Source organism: Sus scrofa, chromosome 4 (genome assembly GCF_054392235.1).
Source record: "Sus scrofa isolate SSC_HxYL_T2T_F1_AM1 chromosome 4, Sscrofa_HxYL_maternal_Yorkshire_Landrace_v2.0, whole genome shotgun sequence".
Lineage (NCBI taxonomy): Eukaryota > Metazoa > Chordata > Mammalia > Artiodactyla > Suidae > Sus > Sus scrofa.
The window spans coordinates 108,040,712-108,060,548 of record NC_139386.1 but is presented as its reverse complement, the minus strand read 5'-3'; the positions used below and the strand labels follow the sequence as shown (position 1 = coordinate 108,060,548).

General features: G+C 41.8%; 2 protein-coding genes across 22 annotated transcripts in view; one reads left to right on the top strand and one right to left on the bottom strand.

Moving 5' to 3' along the window:
* The window catches only part of GDAP2 (ganglioside induced differentiation associated protein 2), a 234,809-nt gene extending 227,842 nt beyond the window's left edge, over positions 1-6,967 (bottom strand). For 15 of the 19 annotated variants that reach the window (XR_014844355.1, XR_014844356.1, XR_014844348.1 and 12 more), the window contains exon 1: positions 6,765-6,967. The gene's annotated coding sequence lies outside the window, so the exon portion shown is untranslated. Of the gene's footprint in view, positions 1-6,681 lie in introns of all 19 variants that reach the window. The other 4 variants (XR_014844359.1, XR_014844360.1, XR_014844358.1 and 1 more) reach the window with 2 other exon arrangements.
* Positions 6,968-7,070: 103 nt separating this feature from the next.
* The window catches only part of WDR3 (WD repeat domain 3), a 37,205-nt gene continuing 24,438 nt past the window's right edge, over positions 7,071-19,837 (top strand). Inside the window, exons 1-6 of one of the 3 annotated variants that reach the window (XM_085023444.1) lie at positions 7,071-7,432; positions 7,846-8,016; positions 12,725-12,926; positions 14,300-14,509; positions 16,598-16,716; positions 18,556-18,634. In XM_085023444.1, the coding sequence (XP_084879570.1) occupies positions 12,756-12,926; positions 14,300-14,509; positions 16,598-16,716; positions 18,556-18,634 (579 nt within the window). In that variant the 5' untranslated portion in view covers positions 7,071-7,432; positions 7,846-8,016; positions 12,725-12,755. The remainder of the gene's footprint in view (positions 7,433-7,845; positions 8,017-12,724; positions 12,927-14,299; positions 14,510-16,597; positions 16,717-18,555; positions 18,635-19,837) is intronic. The other 2 variants (XM_021089970.2, XM_021089971.2) reach the window with 2 other exon arrangements.

The following is a 19,837-nucleotide window of genomic DNA, read 5'->3' as shown; positions in this document are numbered from 1 at the left end:
CCCAATTTGGGTTTTGGCTGGGTTCAAGTCCTGGCATGTGGGTTCAAGCCCCAATCTGTGTTCTGGCTAGGTTCAGGGTTATATGATCATAAGGTATGTACAATTATGAATCGGGTTTCTTTAGTATTGAAAGGTAAATATTTCCACATGCAATTACATGGTGAAGCAGAAGCAGCATGGTACAAAGTAAGAGCTTGGGCTCTGTTATCAGAACGCCTAAGTTTGGTTCTAGGATCTATCACCTAATAGATATATTACCCTTGACTCTAAGCCAATGTTTCCTTATTTCTAAAATAGGAGTCATACATTCCTAGGGTTACTGTGAGGATCAAATGATATAATCTGTATTAAAATCGCACAGAAGAGCCCCTGGCAAAAAGCAAGGCATACTAAAAGCTGTAACTTTCTCAGAGCCAATGTGAAAAGCACCTGCACCACTACTGAGATAAAGATATGTCTTCATGTGCGGCAAAAAAGTAGATACTCACTGTCAAAGACTCTCTAAGCACCAGATAAACCAAACACAGACTGGTGAATTAAGACATACTCTTTTATTTATCTCAATGTCTGCCCTTGCTAACGGCTTGTTAATCCCTAACCTAGATCAAACCAACTCTGTTTTCTCTATTCTGCTCCTGAGTTACTAAGAATAACTTTTGAATTTTTTTCTATCTGCTGTCAAAACAAATGAATGTTTTCACATTTTAGCTAGACCCTCCATCAACACTATTGGGGGAAATTGTTTGATTAATTCTTGGATGACTTTTATCTTTTTGCCATTTCTTGGGCCGCTCCCGCAGCATATGGAGGTTCCCAAGCTAGGGGTCGAATCGGAGCTGAGATCTGAGTCGCGGGATCTGAGTCACGTCTGTGACGCAGACCACAGCTCACGGCAACGCTGGATCGTTAACCCACTGAGCAAGGGCAGGGATCGAACCCGCAACCTCATGGTTCCCAGTTGGATTCGCTAACTGCGCCATGACGGTAACTCCCTGGATGACTTTCTAGGCTACCCCCCGGAGCATTCCGTGGTAGACATCCTCCAGGATGTGCTTCTGTGACACCTGCCTCTAGATATTAATGCCTCTGTGTAGATGCCTCCCAGAATGAAAAAGCCTGGCTTACATGCCCAGTTGGACACTGCAGAAACAAAAGTAGGTTACTTGTGGCTTCTGCCACACTCTTGTAGACTGCCTGTTCTGGGGAAGCTAGCTCCCATGAAGAGGGGCACTCAAGGAGCTCGAAGAAAGGCCCGTGTAGTGAGAAACAGAGTTCCTGCCAACAATCAGCATCAACAACCAGACATGTGAATGAATCACCTCAGATCCTCCAGCCCTGGTTGGGCTTCAAGTGACTTCAGCCCCAGCTGACATCTTGACCACAACCTCATAAGAAACCCTGAGCCAGAACCCTATGACTAAGCAACTTTTAAATTCCTGACTCACAGAAACTGTGAGGTAATGAATGCTTATTTGGCTATTATGTCTCAGGCATTCATTCAAGTGCTTGAGTCTCTGTCTAATGGAAGAGATAGCCCCACAAAAAAAAAATCACATAGTTACAGAAAAAATACATAGTCAAATCTGTGATAAGTGTGCCACAATGAAGAAAAGGAGAGCTATTTAGATTGAAGAAGCAGAGAATGTCTCTTCTAAAAAGTGAGAGTTGAAACCAAAAATAGAAGAGCTTTACAAACATCGAGCAGAAAGGGTATATCTGGGCACCTTAAGGTAGGAAAGCGCCTGAGACACTAAAGGAAAAAAAGAAGGCCACTGTGGAAGGTACAGTGAACCACAGGGTATTAGATATGTTATGCATGTGCTATCTGAGCCTTAACAATAATCCCGCAAGCAAAGGACATATTAGATCTCTTATTTTACCGTGAGGGCACCAAGACCCAGAGGCTCAATTATCAGCTCAAGGCAACAGAACTAATAAGGAGTACCTTGAGATCCAAATCAAAGACCAGCTGGCACTAAAACCCATGCCATTTCCATTACATCGTATCACACTGCCTGATGCTCTGAGAGAAGTCATAGTTCAAATTACCTTAACTTCTCTCCGACTCAGAATTTCCCTATCTTCATTTACTTTTTCTAACTTGCAAGTGATTTTTAGGGTGCATTCCACACTTTTGGGCCTGTCAAACTGCTTTCATTTAACTACTTTACTGTACTTGACTAGCTCTCCTCCAAGAGAAGGTAATAACGTCATCTCCCTTCACAATATCTGATCTCTGCTTCCCCAGAGTCTCCTACTCTCCAAAGCTTTCCTCCATCACTTCTTCAGAATACCAACGCAACTCCTCTTTGCCATTTAACTTTTTAAAAGTAATGTTTCACAGCTGGACTTCCTTTTCCTGCATTTATTCACCCCTTTGCAGTTTTGCTTCCATGTCTATTAACAACACTAAAACTGCTTTTTCAAGGTCAACAATAATTCCCCAAATGTCAAATCCAAGAGCTAATCAAACTTTAGCTGCATCTACTATTGATTATTCCTTCTCTGAAACTCTATTATCTTCTTTGACAACATACTCTGGTGGTTCTCCTACATCTCTAACCACAGCTTGTCAGTGTAGTTTGTTCGATCTTCTTCCCAGATCTTAAAAGTCATTGTGACCCATGAGATACTGGGTGTTAATGAATAATAAGTAATGTTTGGAGATCTTATTGTACAGCAAAGTTTAATGGCATGGTACGAAAGTGTCATGGCATTAAACAAAGGGTGAATTCTTTTTCAGCTCCATTGCTAAACAGAAATGTATTTTTCTCATGAGAAACAGATTTCAATCTCTCCCTCCCCCAACACACACACCTTGGCAATAAAGCAAATGGAGCATGCTGGGCTGGAAAATCTGATCCCTGATCCTTAAGGAAGAGTAAGTAGTTCTTAACATTCTTGGAGTCTTGTTAAGTAATTCTTAACATTCTCCTTTGAGAATTACATGAAGATAAAAACGCTTTCACCTTGAGAGTTTTCCCAGACTCAAATTAGGAATTCCAGGAGTTCCCGTCGTGGCACAGTGGTTAACGAATCCGACTAGGAACCATGGGGTTGCGGGTTCGGTCCCTGCCCTTGCTCAGTGGGTTAATGATCCGGCGTTGCCGTGAGCTGTGGTGTAGGTTGCAGACGCGGCTCGGATCCCGCGTTGCTGTGGCTCTGGCATAGGCCAGTGGCTACAGCTTCAATTCGACCCCTAGCCTGGGAACCTCCACATGCCGCGGGAGCGGCCCAAGACATAGCAAAAAGACAAAAAAAAAAAAAAAAAAAAAAAAAAAAAAAATTAGGAATTCCAGTGATAAGGAGTTCCTGTCATGGCTCAGAGGTAACGAAACTGACTAGCGTCCATGAGGATCAGGTTCACTCCCTTGCCTCGCTCAGTGGGTTAAGGATTCGGTATTGCCCTGAGCTGTGGTGTAGGTCACAGACTTGGATCCTGCATTGCTTGTGTCTGTGGTGTAGGCCAGAAGCTACAGCTCCAATTCAACCCCTAGACTGGGAATCTCCATATGCAGCAGGTGGGGCCCTAGAAACACACAAAAAAAGAATTTGAGTGATAGATAGAATGCGGAGTGCTCAGGTGAGGGAAAGAGGAGGGAAAGGCTACAGTAATCTACAGCAATAGCCAGCATCTTGGATAACATTAAACAGGATCAGGACTTTCCACTGAAAATCAATTGAGCCGTTCTGTATTTTGAAAATGTTCATAAGCAAACACAAAACTTTAGGTTAAAAAAACGGCTCCTGGAGTTCCCGTCGTGGCGCAGTGGTTGGCAAATCCGACTAGGAACCATGAGGTTGCGGGTTCGGTCCCTGCCCTGGCTCAGTGGGTTAATGATCCGGCGTTGCCGTGAGCTGTGGTGTAGGTTGCAGACGCGGCTCGGATCCCGCGTTGATGTGGCTCTGGCGGCGTAGGCCAGTGGCTACAGCTCCGATTCGACCCCTAGCCTGGGAACCTCCATATGCCGCGGGAGCGGCCCAAGAAATAGCAAAAAAAAAAAAAAAAAAAAAAAAAGACTCCTGAAGCAAAGCATTTATGCCCTGGGATCCAAAAGTTTACAAGGAACAGCGGATTCCAGAATTGATCAGATCTATTTCCTTAGCCATACTATCTTAAGGGTTATCTTCAGTAAGGACCTAAAGACACAGAGAATCCAGTATGTATCTTTCATAATTCAAATTTGTAATGAATATAAACAGTTCTCATTACACAGCAGTTTCTTTTCTTTCTTTCTTTCTTTTTTTTTTTTTTGAAAATCCTATCATCTTCCAGTTTAGGAAGTCCTCCAATGGTGCTTTATCTGAATAATTGGATTTGCTAGAGATTAGAATTTTATTGTTTAAGACAAGGCAGAATCTGGAGTTCCCATTGTGGCACAGTGGTTAACGAATCCTACTAAGAACCACGAGGTTGTGGGTTTGATCCCTGATCTTGCTCAGTGGGTTAAGGATCTGGCGTTGCCGTGAGCTGTGGTGTGGGTCGCAAATGGGATCGGATCCCGCGCTGCAGTGGCTCTGGTGCAGGCCAGCAGCTACAGCTCCGATTAGACCCCTAGCCTGGAAACCTCCATATGCTGTGGAAGCGGCTCAAGAAAAAGGCAAAAAAAACCAAGGCAGAATCAGGCAGAACATGTTAGCTCACTGTCTCAAAACACCTGATGTTTGTCTGTTTAAAGAGAACTTTAAATCTGTTTTCTTGTTCTTCAAAATACTTAGATTACCTAGGCCTAGTTAAAAATACAAAGAAAGCTGATCCACACTTTTAACCTCCATTAATTACAAGCTCTATCTCATTGTTTTTGCATAAATTATAGGTTTACCACTCTATGTCTTTGTCAATATCTAAAACTTCTGGATACAATATCTGTATCCCAATGCCAGACGTATTATATTTAAGAATCATCCTATGCAAATAGAAAGAATGACCTTTTTTTAAGCAAGTTACTTAAATGGAAAAACAAACTGAAGCAGTCAAACATGTCAACAATAAATACAATATCAAGAAAAGAGTTCTAAGCTGTGTTAATGGACTAGGTCAAATTTAACACCGTCATTCAAAAACATCCAAAGCACATGCTCTAACGGTGAGTTGATAATACCACCTCATATAAAAGAACTTTACCATGTTTTTATAATATTAATACATTAAGCAATTTTGAAACAAGAAACTAGGGTTATGCTCTTGAAACAGTGTATTGGGAATTTATAAGATGCATTATCTTAGCACTCACAGTTCCTCTTATAGCAATTTTTATAAAATTATTTTTTCCCTTTGTGGTTGTTCCTTTCCATAATATTTATTTTTTAAAGATTTTTAATATAGTTTATTTACAATGTTCTGTCAATTTCTGCTATACTGCCCATATTATTTAATAATGTTAATTTTTTTGAAAGGTAAAACCATGACTTAAAATGCAAAAAGGAATATGGTTCAAAATTTTATTTAACTCACAAAGAAACCAGAGAGTAGAAAAAGGGAATTACATAATCAGACACATTAATCGGCCAAGAATACTGAAATGAATGCACTCATGACAAAACTTCCACTGAGCCTCTAAGGGGACAGAATTTTTGTGTCTATAGAAAAAATTGTTTTAGTACTGACAGTATTTAAATAGCTTTCTTAGCATCAGTAATTCAAGGGGTGTCTTCAAGATGGAATCTAGACTATAAAGTTTTCTACCGAAGCAAAATTTTTCTCATATATACGCATTTTTCATCTATATAATACAATTCACATTAACTATAAGAGATATTAACCAGACACGCTCACCTAAGTTCTCCTTTCCACCACCAAACTTACTGAAATAATAGTCTGTTGTCACAATTTCCTCCCTTAACCATTCATCCAACCCGCAGTAATCTTTTTTCAAATACCTAAACAGTTACAATTACTTTCATCTGATCATATACATTCTTTACAATTGCAATTTTCTTGAATATAGAAGACTAGCTGAACATGTCTTAAAAACTCAACGCTTAAAGAAAATCGGATACTATAGATAGAAGTCTTATTTCAGGGCTGGCTGCAGCTATCATACAATAAGTGAAGGCAGAGGCTTATTTCTTCTATACTGTTATATGTTAGCTTTAATTTTTCACAGCTACAGACATCAGAACTCCTTTGTGAACACTTCTATGCAGTTCAAGAATAAGATCGGACAGAAACTGCAAAAGAGAAAAAAGCCCACTTGGTGACAGAGCACTTAAAGCCTCAATTACCATTACCAAGCAAGGAGGAGTCAGCTCCGGTCACTTCCCCCTCAAGCGGCCAAGGAGCGGAAACTGAAAGCCAGACCAATGTCACTCCAGGGACTGCAGGGATCCAGACAACTCAGCATCCTGGGCTCATTGCCTACCCAGCTCTGATTCTAGCTGCTCTCGGTCGGTGGAACGCCCAGTCCACACAGGCGACCCCAAAAATTCGACTCTGGGGTTATATAACTCCAGGGCTCCCGGCCGCCCTAATTCACCTGCACTCCAAGGTGCGCGCCTCCCCAGTGACTCCAGCACCACTGTCCTAATGCCCGGGTCTACCTACTGTATATCCTCTGGTGGGTAACTCGTCCCCGACAGCCCCTCGGACCAGAGGAACCTGACCAACAGCGGGGAAAGAAACGGCAGGTGCATTTTTGCAAAGAATGAGGAGAACCAACCCTCTCGGTCCGCACCCCTAACCTGGGCCGAGTCCGTGCGCCTCCCGCCGCTCCCCCGGCCCGCTCTGCCCCGCCCTCCCTTCCAGCCTCCGTCCCGCCTCTCACAGCTCTCTGGCGGTCCCATCCGGGCGGCAGGTGCGACGGGTTAAGTTCCTCGTGGAAAGCAGCCGAGTCGCATCGCCTGACAACCTGTGCCAGCAGCTCAGTGTGTAAACGCGAGCCAAGGTCCCAAGAGGCTGGAAGGAGCAGTCGCGGGAGCCCGGGGCTGCAAAACACGGGCTTCCGCTCCCGGCAGGCATCCGCCAATCAGAGCCTTGCTCTGACGTCATTTCCCCTCGAAGGCAAAAGGAACGTTGGGCGGAAGAGGGACCTGGAGCGGACCCGGAAGGGGTGGGCCCAGTGGGCGGGTCCAATCAGCCCAGAACCTCGTGGAGGCCCAGGTGCGTGCAGTGGTCTCGCGGTGGCAGATCGTCTTTGCTCCGCTCCTTTGGTTTGTTTGGTCCTGACTGAGGCCTTCGTGGTGCCAGTAGCAGACAAGCCAGGGGAATTTGGGGGCCCGTAGCTAGGGTGGAGGGGAACCTGAGCTACTGCGAGCGCTTCACTGCTGTCCCGGGGGGCCGTCTGCGGAGCCTGAGGCTGGCGCGTGCGGTGTCGAGCTGGCTGACCCGGGGCTTGCAATGCTCGCCAGAGGATGCTCCCGCAGCGTGGTGGGTGTGAGGAATCCCCACCTCACTCTCTCCTGACTGAAGTCGTGGTTTAGGGGCGTCTGACAGGTTTGTTACCGCGGCCCAGCCTTGCAGCGCATCATAGAAGCATGTTTTGGGGGGCTGTGGGTTAGGAAGCATGGATGTTAGGGGCTCAGAGTAGCGTTATCTCGTGAGCGCTATCCAAAAAGCGTCGAGATCTGTGCACGTTAGATACAAGTGACCAGTTCCAAGTTATATGGAAGATCATTGAAGTACTGAAGCATTGGAAAAGCTTCAGGAATTAGACTAGTCCCGAGGGAAGTGGGCCTCAGAGGATAACACTAATTAAAATAGGTAGATAGGAGAGGAATATCATGAAGGCAAGGCAACAGCACAAGGAGGGTAACCAACTAGCCTGACAGGAGAAAGGTTATGTGAGAAATAAAGAGGGATAAATGGGTTGAGTTTGGGGGAACTGAAAACAGTTTCGCTTTTTCAAGGGCTTTGGGATAGTGCATCTGATAAAATTAGGTCGTATTACGACTTTTAAATGAAAAACATGGAGGCGGTGGTGCTGCATAGAAAATTGGTGCAGGAACCCAGTGATTAAGCCACTGGAACAGAAAGTTGTGGAAAGAGGGAAAAGAATCCTACTTCAGACAGGACAGAGGGTAAGAGAAGTAGTTTAGTGGTTTAAAGAAGAAAATTTGGAGTTTGACGGGATTGTAATCTGGCTTTGGCACTTAAAACCAGCTGAATGACTTTGGGCTAGCTGTTTCATTCTATGTGCCTTGTTTCCTAATCTGTAAAATGCAGGTAGTATCTTGCAACCTATCTTGCAAGGTTATTGTGAATTTTTTTTTATACTCTTACAGTATGCTAGATGCTTTTTTAAAGTGGTTTACATATATTAACTCGCTTAATTAACTTAATTACTATATGTAATGAACTGTGTTTACTCAGTTATATACATTTAATGTATTAGGTAGCATATAGTAAGCACTCTTTAAGCGTTGGCTGCTTAAATAATATTAATTAGCCAAAAATTATGACAAGGCTGTGATCCCAAATAGGTTGGAGAGCTGTGTGTCTTAGTGTCAGAAAAAAATGAGTAGGGTTCAGGAAGCAGGTTGGGCATGACTTTATACATGTTTAAGAGTGATATTGCAAGATATTTGGATGAGGATGTCTTCATAAATTCTTGAAACTTGATAATTAGTATTCACACATGTGGGGAGGACTGAATAGAGATGTGGGAGTCCCTGGGCCTAATCTCCAAGGAAAATACTGTGGTAAGTAGCCAAAGACTCCATGGAAACCAGTTATAGGGCTGGAGGAGTAAGAAGAAATGGAAACGAATTGATCCAATGGCCGGGTTAGATGCGAACTAGCATATATAGAATGGATAAACTATAAGGTCCTACTGTCAAGCACAGGGAACTATATTGAATATCCTGTGATAAATAATGAAAAAAGATATAACTGAAACACTTAACAGCAGAAACTTAACATTGTGAATCAACTACAATAGTTTTTTTTTAAATGGCCTAGGTTGTATTATCGCTATGTTAATAGTATCTTTCCTTCACGTTTAACTGGCTTTATGTTGGTTCCTATGAGAAGAAATGAGGCCAGTAAGTGATGATTAAAAGAAAATGTTAGCATAGAGTTGGCATTGAGTATTTTCCAGTTAAAATAGATGAAAACACCAGGTTGTAATCAGAAAGAGACCCTGTGGTGTTAAACAAGTGAACCAACAACACAAAAAGCTCCAAAAAAAGGCTGTAACTTCTGTTTAGTATTCTTGTGGTTTTTAAGTTGCACAGGTGTTTTGGGGAATACTTTTCACATTTCCAGACCAAGAGCAGACAAAATTTAACTTATCTCCTTCACGTGTTGCCTCTTTTACCCATAACCAAATGTTTTCAGTGAATTTGATTTAGTGCAGTTTTTAACCAAACCAAACACGGGCCGCTAGCCCAGGAGAAAGCAGTAGAATCCACTGATAACCTGGTTTTAAAGTTAAATGCGGCTTTTATTGCAAGGCTAAGCAAGGAGAATGGGCTGCAAATGCTCAAAAGACCCCCACCCATGGCTTTCAGGGAAAGGTTTTTAAAAACAGGGTGAGGGAAAAGAGGTGGGTGTGTTATCAGCTCATGGACTTTCTTCTGATTGGTTGGTGGTGGGATAATCTGGAGCCAACACCATCAATCTTCTAGTTCCACCTGGTCTGGGGTCTCTGTGCTAGTGGTCAGCAGGTAGTTAACTTCTTCCACCTGGTGGGCATTTCATTTACAGCAAAGCAGCTCAAGGGTACGGCTCAGAATATTGTCTATAGCCCTTGACTTTGTGTAATGGCTAAACTATTTTGTCTTGCTTGACTGTTTTCCTTTCTTTCTACACTTTTTTTTAAATCTTTTTGTCTTTTTAGGGCTGCACCCGTGGCATATGGAGGTTCCTAGACTAGGGGTCCAATCGGAGCTGTAGCCACCGGCCTCCGCCAGAGCCACAGCATCAGGGGATCCAAGCTGTGACTGCGACCTACACCACAGCCCATGGTAATGCCAAATCCCTAACTGACTGAGCGAGGCTAGGGATCCAACCCATGTCCTCATGGATGCCAGTTGGGTTTGCTCACCACTGAGCCATGACGGGAACGCCTCTTTCTACATTTTCAAACCTGGGAAAAACCTGGGAGGCTAAAGTTTTTCCACAAACAGGAGGCAGGTGGAGGACATGGCGGTAAGGAGTAGGCTTCTGACTCAGGAAAGCCCCACAGGGTCCTGCTAAGTTACACAGGAATTACGGCATTTTTCAAAAATAGTTTGCCTAGTTGCAGTATTTGTGTGTGTGTGTGTTCCGAGCCACATTTGCGCCGTACACCACAGCCACAGCTTACCACAGTACCAGATCCCCAACCCACCAAGTGAGGCCAGGGATTGAACCCACATTCATGGATACTAATTGGACTCTTTCTGCTGTGCCACAGTGGGAACTCCCTGTCAAAGATTTATTGACCGTAGGTGACTGGGTTTATTTCTCAGCACTCTGTTCTGTTACATTGATATGTATGTCTGTTTTTGTGCCAGTACCACTTGATTACTGTAGCTTTGTGATATTGTCTGAAGTCTGGGAGAGTTATGCCTCTTGCTTTGTGTTGGCAATTCTTTGGCAATTTTGCATTGGCAATTCTGGGTCTTTTATTGCGCCATTTACATTGTTGAATAAAATTTTTGGATTATTCTGTGAAAGATGTCATGGGAAATTTGATAGGGATCACATTAATCTGTAGATTGCATTGGGTAGTATGGCTATTTTGACAATATTCTTCCAATCCAAGAGCATGGAATGTCTCCATTTCTTTGAATCCTCTTTAATTTCCTTGATTAATGTTTTATAGTTTTGAGGTGTAAGTCTTTCACTACCTTGGTTGGGTTTATTCCTAGGTATTTTATTTTGGAGGATGCAATTTTAATAATTATTATTTTTTAATATTCCATTTATAATATTTCATTGTTAATATACAGAAATGCAACCATTTTCTGAATGTTAATCTTGTATCCTGATACTTTGCTGAGTTCATGGTTCAGTTCAAATAGTTTTTGTGTGGAGTCCTTAGAGTTTTCTATATGTAGTATCATGTCATCTGCATATGGTGACAATTTTTACCTAACTCTTCTTTTCCAGTTTGAATCTTTTTCCCCTTTTTGGTCTGATTTCTGTGTCTAGAACTTCAGATAGTGTGTTAAATAAAAGTGGTGAGAGTTGGGAAGTTCCCACTGTGGTTCAGCAGTAATGAGCCCAACTAGTATTCCTGAGGATGTGGGTTCAATCCCTGACATCACTCAGTGGGTTGGGGATCTGGTGTTGCCGTGGGCTGTGGTGTAGGTCTCAGATGTGGCTTGGGTCTGGTGTTGCTGTGGCTGTGGTGTAGGCCAGCAGCTGTAGCTCTGATTGGACCCCTAGCCAGGGAACTTACATGTGCAGCAGGGGCAGCCCTAAAAAAAAGTTTAAAAAAAAAAAAAAAATGGTGAGAGTGGGCATCCTTGTCTTGTTCCAGATTTTAGTGGAAAGGCTTTTAGCTCTTCTATGTAGAGAAAATACTGGCTGTGAGTTTGTCCTAAATGGTTTTCATTATGTTGTGGTATGCTCCCTCTATACCCACTTTGGTAAGAGTTTTTTGCTTTTTTAGGGCCGCGCCCAAGGCATGTGGAGGTTCCCAGGCTAGGGGTCCAGTCAGAGCTACAGCTGCTGGCCTACAACACCGCCACAGCAATGCAGGATCCGAGTCGCATCTGCAACCACCACAGCTCATGGCAACGCCAGATCCTTAACCCACTGAGCGAGGCCAGGAATTGAACCTGCAACCTCATGGTTCCTAGTCAGATTTGTTCCTGTTGTGCCACAACCCAGAACTCCTGCTAAGAGTTTTATCATGAATGAATGTTGAATTTTGTTAAGTGCTTTTTATGCATCTGTTGATTTAATCATGTGGGTTTTGAGTCATTAGTGTTGTATATGACATTGATTGATTTGTGTATGTTGAACCATCCTTGTGAACTTGGGATGAATCCTCCTTGGTCATGGCATATGATCTTTTCAATGTGTTGTTGGATTCTCTTTGCTACAATTTTGTTGAGAATTTTGCGTCTATGTTCATCAAAGATACTGACCTATAATTTTCTCTTTTCTTTTCCTTTGATCTTTTTGCCTTTTCTAGGGCTGCATCCGCGGCATATGGAGTTCCCAGGCTAGGGGTCCAATTGGAGCTGTAGCTGCTGGCCTACACCAGAGCCACACCAATGCAGGATCGGAGCCTCATCTGGGACCTACACCACAGCTTGTGGCAACGCCAGACCCTTAACCCACTAAGTGAGGCCAGGGATCGAACCCACAACATCATGGTTCCTAGTCGGAGTCTTTAACCACTGAGCAATGATGGGAACTCCTATAATTTTCTTTTCTTTCTTTTTTTTTTTTTTTTTTTGGTGGTGTCTTTGTCTGGTTTGGGTGTTAGGGTGATGATGGCTTGATAAAATATCATTGGGAGTGTTCCTTCTTCAGTCTTTTGGAAGAGTTTAGGAAGCATCAGTATGAGTTCTTTGTATGTTTGATAAAATTCACCTGGAAAACCATCTGGTCTTGGACTTTTGTTTGTAAGGAGATTTTAAATTACATATTCAATTTCGTTTCTAGTGATCGGTCTGTTCTGTTCAAATGGTCTATTTCTTCTTGATTCAGTTTTGGTGGTCTGTATGTTTCTAGAAAGTTGTCCGTTACAGGTTATATGTTTTTAACCACATGATAAACACTTGGTGTTGCTAGCCCAGCAGAACCAAGGTACCCAAAGAACTAAGTTTTCTTTGTTTGTACATGCAGCTGCCTCACTTGGGATATCGGGTGTTAGAGCATGGGGCTCACCAAGCAGTACCTACGCTATGTTGCCAGTGCAGTCTTTGGCCTTATTGGCAGCCAAAAAGGTAATATTGTCTTTGTGACACTTCGTGGTGAAAAAGGACGCTATGTGGCAGTACCAGCCTGTGAACATGTTTTCATCTGGGACCTACGGAAAGGAGAGAAGGTAAGCCAGATATCACCTCGGTTGATGTTAATTTATGGGCGTTAGAGGATGGAGGCAGTAGGGGGAGAGCTCTGCTTTATCACGCACAGAATTTTGTGTGCGTGTGCTCCTAGGAATATGTTTTCCTTTGGGTCTGGGTAGCCAAGAATCAGATTTTACTGTGTTCTTCTACATTAAATTCAAAAAACCACATCCAGGAGTTCCCGTTATGCCTCAGCGGAATTGAATCTGACTCGTATCCTTGAGGACGCAGGTTCTATCCCTGGCCTCACTCAGTGGGTTAAGGATCCTGTGAGCTGTGGTGTAGGTCGCAGACACGGCTTGAATCTGGCGTTGCTGTGGCTCTGGCGTAGGCCAGCGGCTACAGCTCTGATTCGACCCCCAGCCTGGGAATCTCCATATGCCGTGAGTACAGCTCTAAAAAAAAGAAAAACCACAACCAGATAGGAGCTTACCTCTTAGGTATTTATTTGTAGTGATAGAGGTAATTATTTGTAATCATTCCCAACATGTTTGCTTTCTCCACCAGTTCTCCATTTTGCAAATTCTTCTACTTGCCCTTATAACTAGTTATAAAATACTAGGCTTTAAAGGAGTTCCTGTTGTGGCTCACAGAAATAAACCTGACTAGTATCTATGAGAACATGGGTTCAATCCCTGGCCCCGATATTTGGGTTAAGGATCTGGCATTGCTGTGGCTGTGATGTAGGCCGGCAACTGCAGCTCCAATTCAACCCCTAGCCTGGGAACTTCCATGTGCCGTGGGTGCGGCCCTGAAAAAGCAAAAAAAAAATTAAAAAAGATTGTTCATTTAAAATGCACATTGCTATGTTAACTGAATCTTTTCCTTACACAGATAGAGGCCCAAGGGTTGTTCAACTAGCCTTTGGTATTTTGTGTGACTGAATTTCTAAGCTTGCACTTCTGCCAAACCACATAGGGGCATTTTGATCTTGTCCACCCACTTGCCCTTGGGGATAAACCACTGTAGCACTATAATGACATGCAGGCTTAGTTTCTAATAGAGCTCAGTTAAAGCAGGGATGTGTTTATAACCCTTTATGGAAAGTCATTTGGTGTTGACATAGAATAAGTACTTAGTAATTTACTCCATTGCCTGGGAAATTTTTGCATGTATTACGCTAATGCAGAGCCTTAGAGAAATGATATAGCTTTACCTTTTCTTGAATGTTTCATTACCCAGTACAAATAATGATTTCTATATCAAAGAACTTGAGATAGTGTGCAGAGTTTCATTAGAGCGATTTGGAATCATTGATGCTCATAATTTTACTGTGCCTAATTATTCCTATGCCTTTCCCTTGGTGACATGCTTAACTCTTCTGCATTGTTTCTGATTCTTATTATTTCAGATCCTCATCCTTCAGGGACTTAAACATGAAGTCACTTGCTTATGCCCCTCCCCAGATGGGCTGCACTTGGCTGTTGGTTATGAGGATGGGTCTATCAGAATCTTCAGTCTCCTGAGTGGAGAAGGAAATGTGACCTTCAATGGACACAAAGCAGCCGTCACTTCCTTGAAGTATGATCAGCTGGGAGGCAGGCTGGCGTCTGGGTCCAAGGTGAGACCTTGAATTAGGTGCCCAGACTTTGCTCTGGTAAAGAAGTGAAAGACTAATGCTAAAGCAAGTTGTTCACAAAAATTGTTGGGTAAAACAGCAGGCACTTGATGTACAAAATAGTATAGATGGATGGGTGTGAATTGGGCGGTTCATTTTGTTTCCTGTCATGTTCTCTGATGAAAGCCTATTAAGTACTAGAATAAGATAAGGCTTCCCATGATAATTATTATGTAACATTGTAGGTATGCTATCCAAAACAGTACACAAGCGCAGGGAACAAAACAGATTGGAAAAGGAGAGTCAAAATATGATCATTCTTGGCCATTTGTTTGAGTAAAATTGGTTGCTTTCCTATATCTTAAAATCATTAGTTAGAAAATAATAATAATCTAAATGATTCCATTTACAGTAGTATGTTAGTAATGAACACAAAGATACTGTGAAACTTTACTGAAAAATGTACCAGAAGACTTGGAGGAATAGAGAGACGCAAACCATGTTCTTGAATGGGAAGACAAAGTATTGAAAAGATGCTAGTATTTTCTAATTTGCATAGATAAAGCATTTAAATATCCCAAAGGTTTCGTTGTTTTTTTTAAGAACATGACCAAATAATTTAAAAGCATATATGGAAAAACAAATGAATAATATAAACTGCAGAATTTTGAGAAAAAATAATAAACATGTTTCAGATTTTTTAGGCTAAATTTTTTTAGGAGGTTCCAGATATTAAAATGCATTACGAAGTCATAATTTATAATGTGTTAACCTGGCATCAATACAGAATAGTCTGATTTTTGCAACCAAATCAGATTTGCAGAAGAAACCCACTTAGTATTCCTAAATAGTATATTTTAAAGGTGATGTTCTTGCTGAGAAGAAAATGATGGATTATGAAGCAGGTCTTAGACAATTGACTAACTTGGTTGAGGGGAAATTATAAAGGAAAAGATGGATAAACTTGAATACTTAAAATATTTGTGCATTAAAACAATACAAGGAAATTGTTAAGAGAGTAAATTCTGAGTTCTCATTACAAGGGGAATTTTTTTTTTTCTTTTCATTCTGTCTGTATGAGATGGATGTTAGCTAAACCTATTATGATCATCATTTCACCATATATGTAAATTAAACCATCATGCCATCTGCCTTAAACTTAGGGATATATGTCCATTACGTTCTTGATAAAACTAGAAAAAATAAAGGACAATGAAAGGGAGAAACTATTTAATAGTTCCAGTATAAAAGGGAAGGATTAATATCATGACTTAACCTACAATCAGGGAAAATATAACCCAAAGGAGGACAAAAAGGCATGACTTGGTAGTTCGAAGGAGGCACAGAATGGCATAATCAGCATAGAGCATGTGCAGAATTTCTCACTGGTACTGAGAAATGCAAATCATACACAGACTCAGACAGCCTTTCCAACCCGTCAAAGTGGCAGTGGTTTTGAGCAACTGTTAATATCCAGAGCTGAAGAGAAGGGGAAACTGGCCTTGTCATGCATATCCTGGTGGATCTCTAGATTGGGGAAGCCTTTCTGGAGATCACCCTGACTCACAAACTGAAAACACCTTTTAACCCAAGAATGTCCCTTTTTAGCCTTTATTCTGACCAGAGATATTTACAAAGATTGATGTACAAGAATGTTCATTTCCGTGTAAATGTAATAGCAGAAAATTGGGAACTACCTAAGTGGCTGAAACAGAAAAAATTTAAAATAAATTACACTCTATCCTTAAGGTAGATTATTATGTGACTGTCAAAAATGAGAAATCTGGAGGGATGTGAAAATATATTAAATGAGGAAAGGGGGGAGGGTTTACAAATGGTAGGAATAGCATCATCTCAAAAACATGTACAGATACATAAAGACTGGGACAGTTTACAACAAAATGTCTATGGTAATTGTATCTGGATCTCTACAATCAGCTGGTTTTTGTTTCCTATGTACTTTTCTGTAGGCTTTCCAAATTTTCTGTAAGGACTACATACACCTTTGTAATCAAAATATTACAACCTGTTGTCTGTCATGTTAGACCTTAATGTGGTAAGGAAAATTCTTTTCTATTTTGATCCTTTTAGGACACAGATATTATCGTGTGGGATGTGATCAATGAAAGCGGCCTCTACCGTCTAAAGGGACACAAGGACGCCATCACACAAGCATTGTTTCTACGAGAAAAGAATCTGCTAGTTAGTAGGTAAGGAAATCAGTTTTGTTTCCAGTTCTTTTTCTAGGTGAATTCATGAGAGAGGGTTTCGAAGAGGAGACTTGCTTCATCTTTTACTCCTTTCTCCACATGTCGCTCGGGCTTATGTGCTGGTTTCTTCTGCTCTCTGCTTTCCTCTCTGCTTCCCTCCTCTCCCAAACAGTATCATAGATGAGACCCAGGGTATTTATAGCATTTTTAAATTCGCTTTTCTGATTTGTCCTTATTTTACCAATAGTGGCTTTTCCATGCTCCTTAACTCTTTGACAGATGTTACATAGCATGAGCTGTCGACTTTTCTGTATCCCTGGGAAGTCAGGAAAGCAGATTATAGAGCAGTGTGGGCAGAGGTGAATACCAAATGTTTGTTTTAGTCTGCCTTCTGAGAAGAGACACACTCCATACTTAGGCCTTCTGAACATCTTTTTGGGTGAACCATTTGAAATTTACATTCGTGGGGGTTAAAAATAATCAGATAGATAATTAGCTCAATATAAGAGTTATCATTCCTAAGGAATGGCCACCCAGGAAAGTTTGGGGTCAAAAGTTTTGCCAGGCAGTAATTAGAAAAACCATGGTAATGTCCCAGAAGGGGGTGTGGAGGAGCAGCACGCAATGCTGTACCGCTGGTGGATGTGCCTGTGGGATAGGATGCAGGGAAGTCAGTACGTCTTGTTCAGAAAACACACTTTCCATGAGGGAATGACTCTACGTCTGTGAGAGTGCACGTGCACATTATAGCCTAGGGAATGTAAGGGAAAGGCAATAACACCATAAGGTGGGATTATAGAGGAAAGACTTTGTAAATCAAGTTTTTGTTTTTTTCCAGTTTTGTCATGATGTAAGATTATATTAGATTTATGTTGGTGAAGAAGCAGGGCACAGGCATTCGAGGCAGGAAAAATAGAACCCACTGGCAAGGAGATTAAGAGCCGGTTAATGGGAGGTTTGGGGAATGGTGCTGAAGAGCCTGATTCTGATTCAATAGAGAGCCTTGAGCTTGTGCAAATTTAGAAAATTGAGATTATCTAACAGTAGTGTGTTGGATGTGATGAGGAAATAGGAATAAACAAAGAGACCAGATAAGTTATTAAAATAATTCAGGCATTAGGGCTTAAATTGAGGTCTGTGTACAGAAATGGATTGGAAGGAATCAAGGCTTAGAGACCTCCCAGAGGAGGGAGGCATATTCAGGACCTAGAGATTAATTGGATGTGGGAGACAAGGGAGCAGGAGAGGTCTGCGGTGCTTCTGTGTTAGACGGTATGTAGAAGATGGGAATGATGGGTCAGGTTCTATGTTCTGTAGCACTCTGAATATAAGGCGGTTTTTATGCTTACAGACGAAATATTTTTCATCTGAGAATAGCCTTGTGGAAAGTTAGGATTCTTTACTTTTTATCTTTACCTTTTAAAAGAAAAGGTCAGAATTTCTCTTATGGTACAGCAGGTTAGGATCCAGCATTGTCACTGCAGTGGCTTGGGTTCGATCACTGGCCTGGGAACTTCCATATGCCATAGGCTTAGCCAAAAAAATAAAAATAAAAAAAAAAGGAAAGAAAAAAAGAAAGGTTGGGTAGAATAATAGCATTAGGCATTTGATATCATTGTGTGTATTGTCGTCTTCTTTTTTTTTTTTGGCTGTGCCACAGCATGTGGAAGTTCCTGGCCAGGGATCAAACCATGGACCCACAGTGCCAGTGCCAGAGCCTTAACCACTAGGCCACTAGGAAACTTCTGTATTATCTTTGTAAGGCAGCAGATGAGTTGATCACCCTGTTAGTTTAATGATTTCTTCCTCATAAGACTTTTTTCCTATTTTTTCTTCTAGTGGGAAAGATACCATGGTGAAATGGTGGGACCTTGACACCCAGCACTGCTTCAAAACAGTGGTTGGCCACCGAACTGAGGTACCTGTGGGGTCATGGGCCCAGGGAAAGAATGAGAAGGCACAAAGGAAAAGATGGTTTCTTCTCTGCCCCTTTCGTGGCTCTTTGTTTTTATTGCCAACCATCATTGTCATGTACTGTCTTGAAAGAGAAGTTGGTGTGATGGAAGAAATGCTTACCACAGGAGCAGATAGCGCTGCCCTGAAACTTGGTAAAAACTGGCCTTGGATAAGTTTGCCATTTCATCATTTTTATTTTTTGTCTTTTTAAGGCCGCACTCACAGCATATGGAAGTTCCCAGGCTAGGGGTCAGGGAGGCCAAGGATCGAATCTGCATCCTCATGGATACTAGTCAGATTCGTTAACTGCTGAGCCACGGCAGGAGCTCCCATTTCCTCATTTTTAAATAGTAAGTGTCCACCTTTATGATTGTAAGGAAGTTTATGATGACTGTGTACAGTGCCTGTTCAGGTGACACGTAAACAGCAAATCGTAGCCATTATAATAGCTACCTGGACATAGACCTGTTCAGTAGAGATCAGGGAATATTTTCTATCTTTTTGTCCTTCCTTCATCGTGCTTTGTTCATACCAGGCTTTCAAAATAAACACTTGGGGGTTGGGGAAGGAACGAGAGGCAAAGGGGATTAAGAAGTACAAACTTGGAGCTATAAAATAAGTTATGGGATGTAACGTACACATAGAAATTATAGTCAGTGGTATTTTAACAGCTTTGTATGGGGATGGATGGTAACCAGTCTTTATTGTGGTAGTCATTTCATAATGTGTAAAAATATTGAATCACTGACATTCCCATTGTGGCTCAGCAGATTAAGGACCCATTGTTGTCTCTGTGAGGTTGTGGGTCCAATCCCTGGCCTTGCTTGGTGGGTTAAGGATCCAGAGTTGCCTTAAGCTGTGTCATAGGTCACAGGTGCAGCTTGAATCCCATGTTGGCATGGCTGTGGCGTGGGCTGGCAGCTGTACCTCTGATTCGACCCCTAACCCAGGAACTTCTGTATGCTGCAGGTGTGGCTGTAAAAGGAAAAAAAATACTGAATATGATAATTGAAACTAATATAATATTGTATGTTAATTATAACTTAGTAAAAAAAATACATATACCCTAGATTTAGGGGGAGGAGGAAAAGCAAATTAGAATCTTTGTTGATTTGCAGCAGTACTGTTATTTTCATTGTTTACTTCTTGGATATTTGAGGTTGAA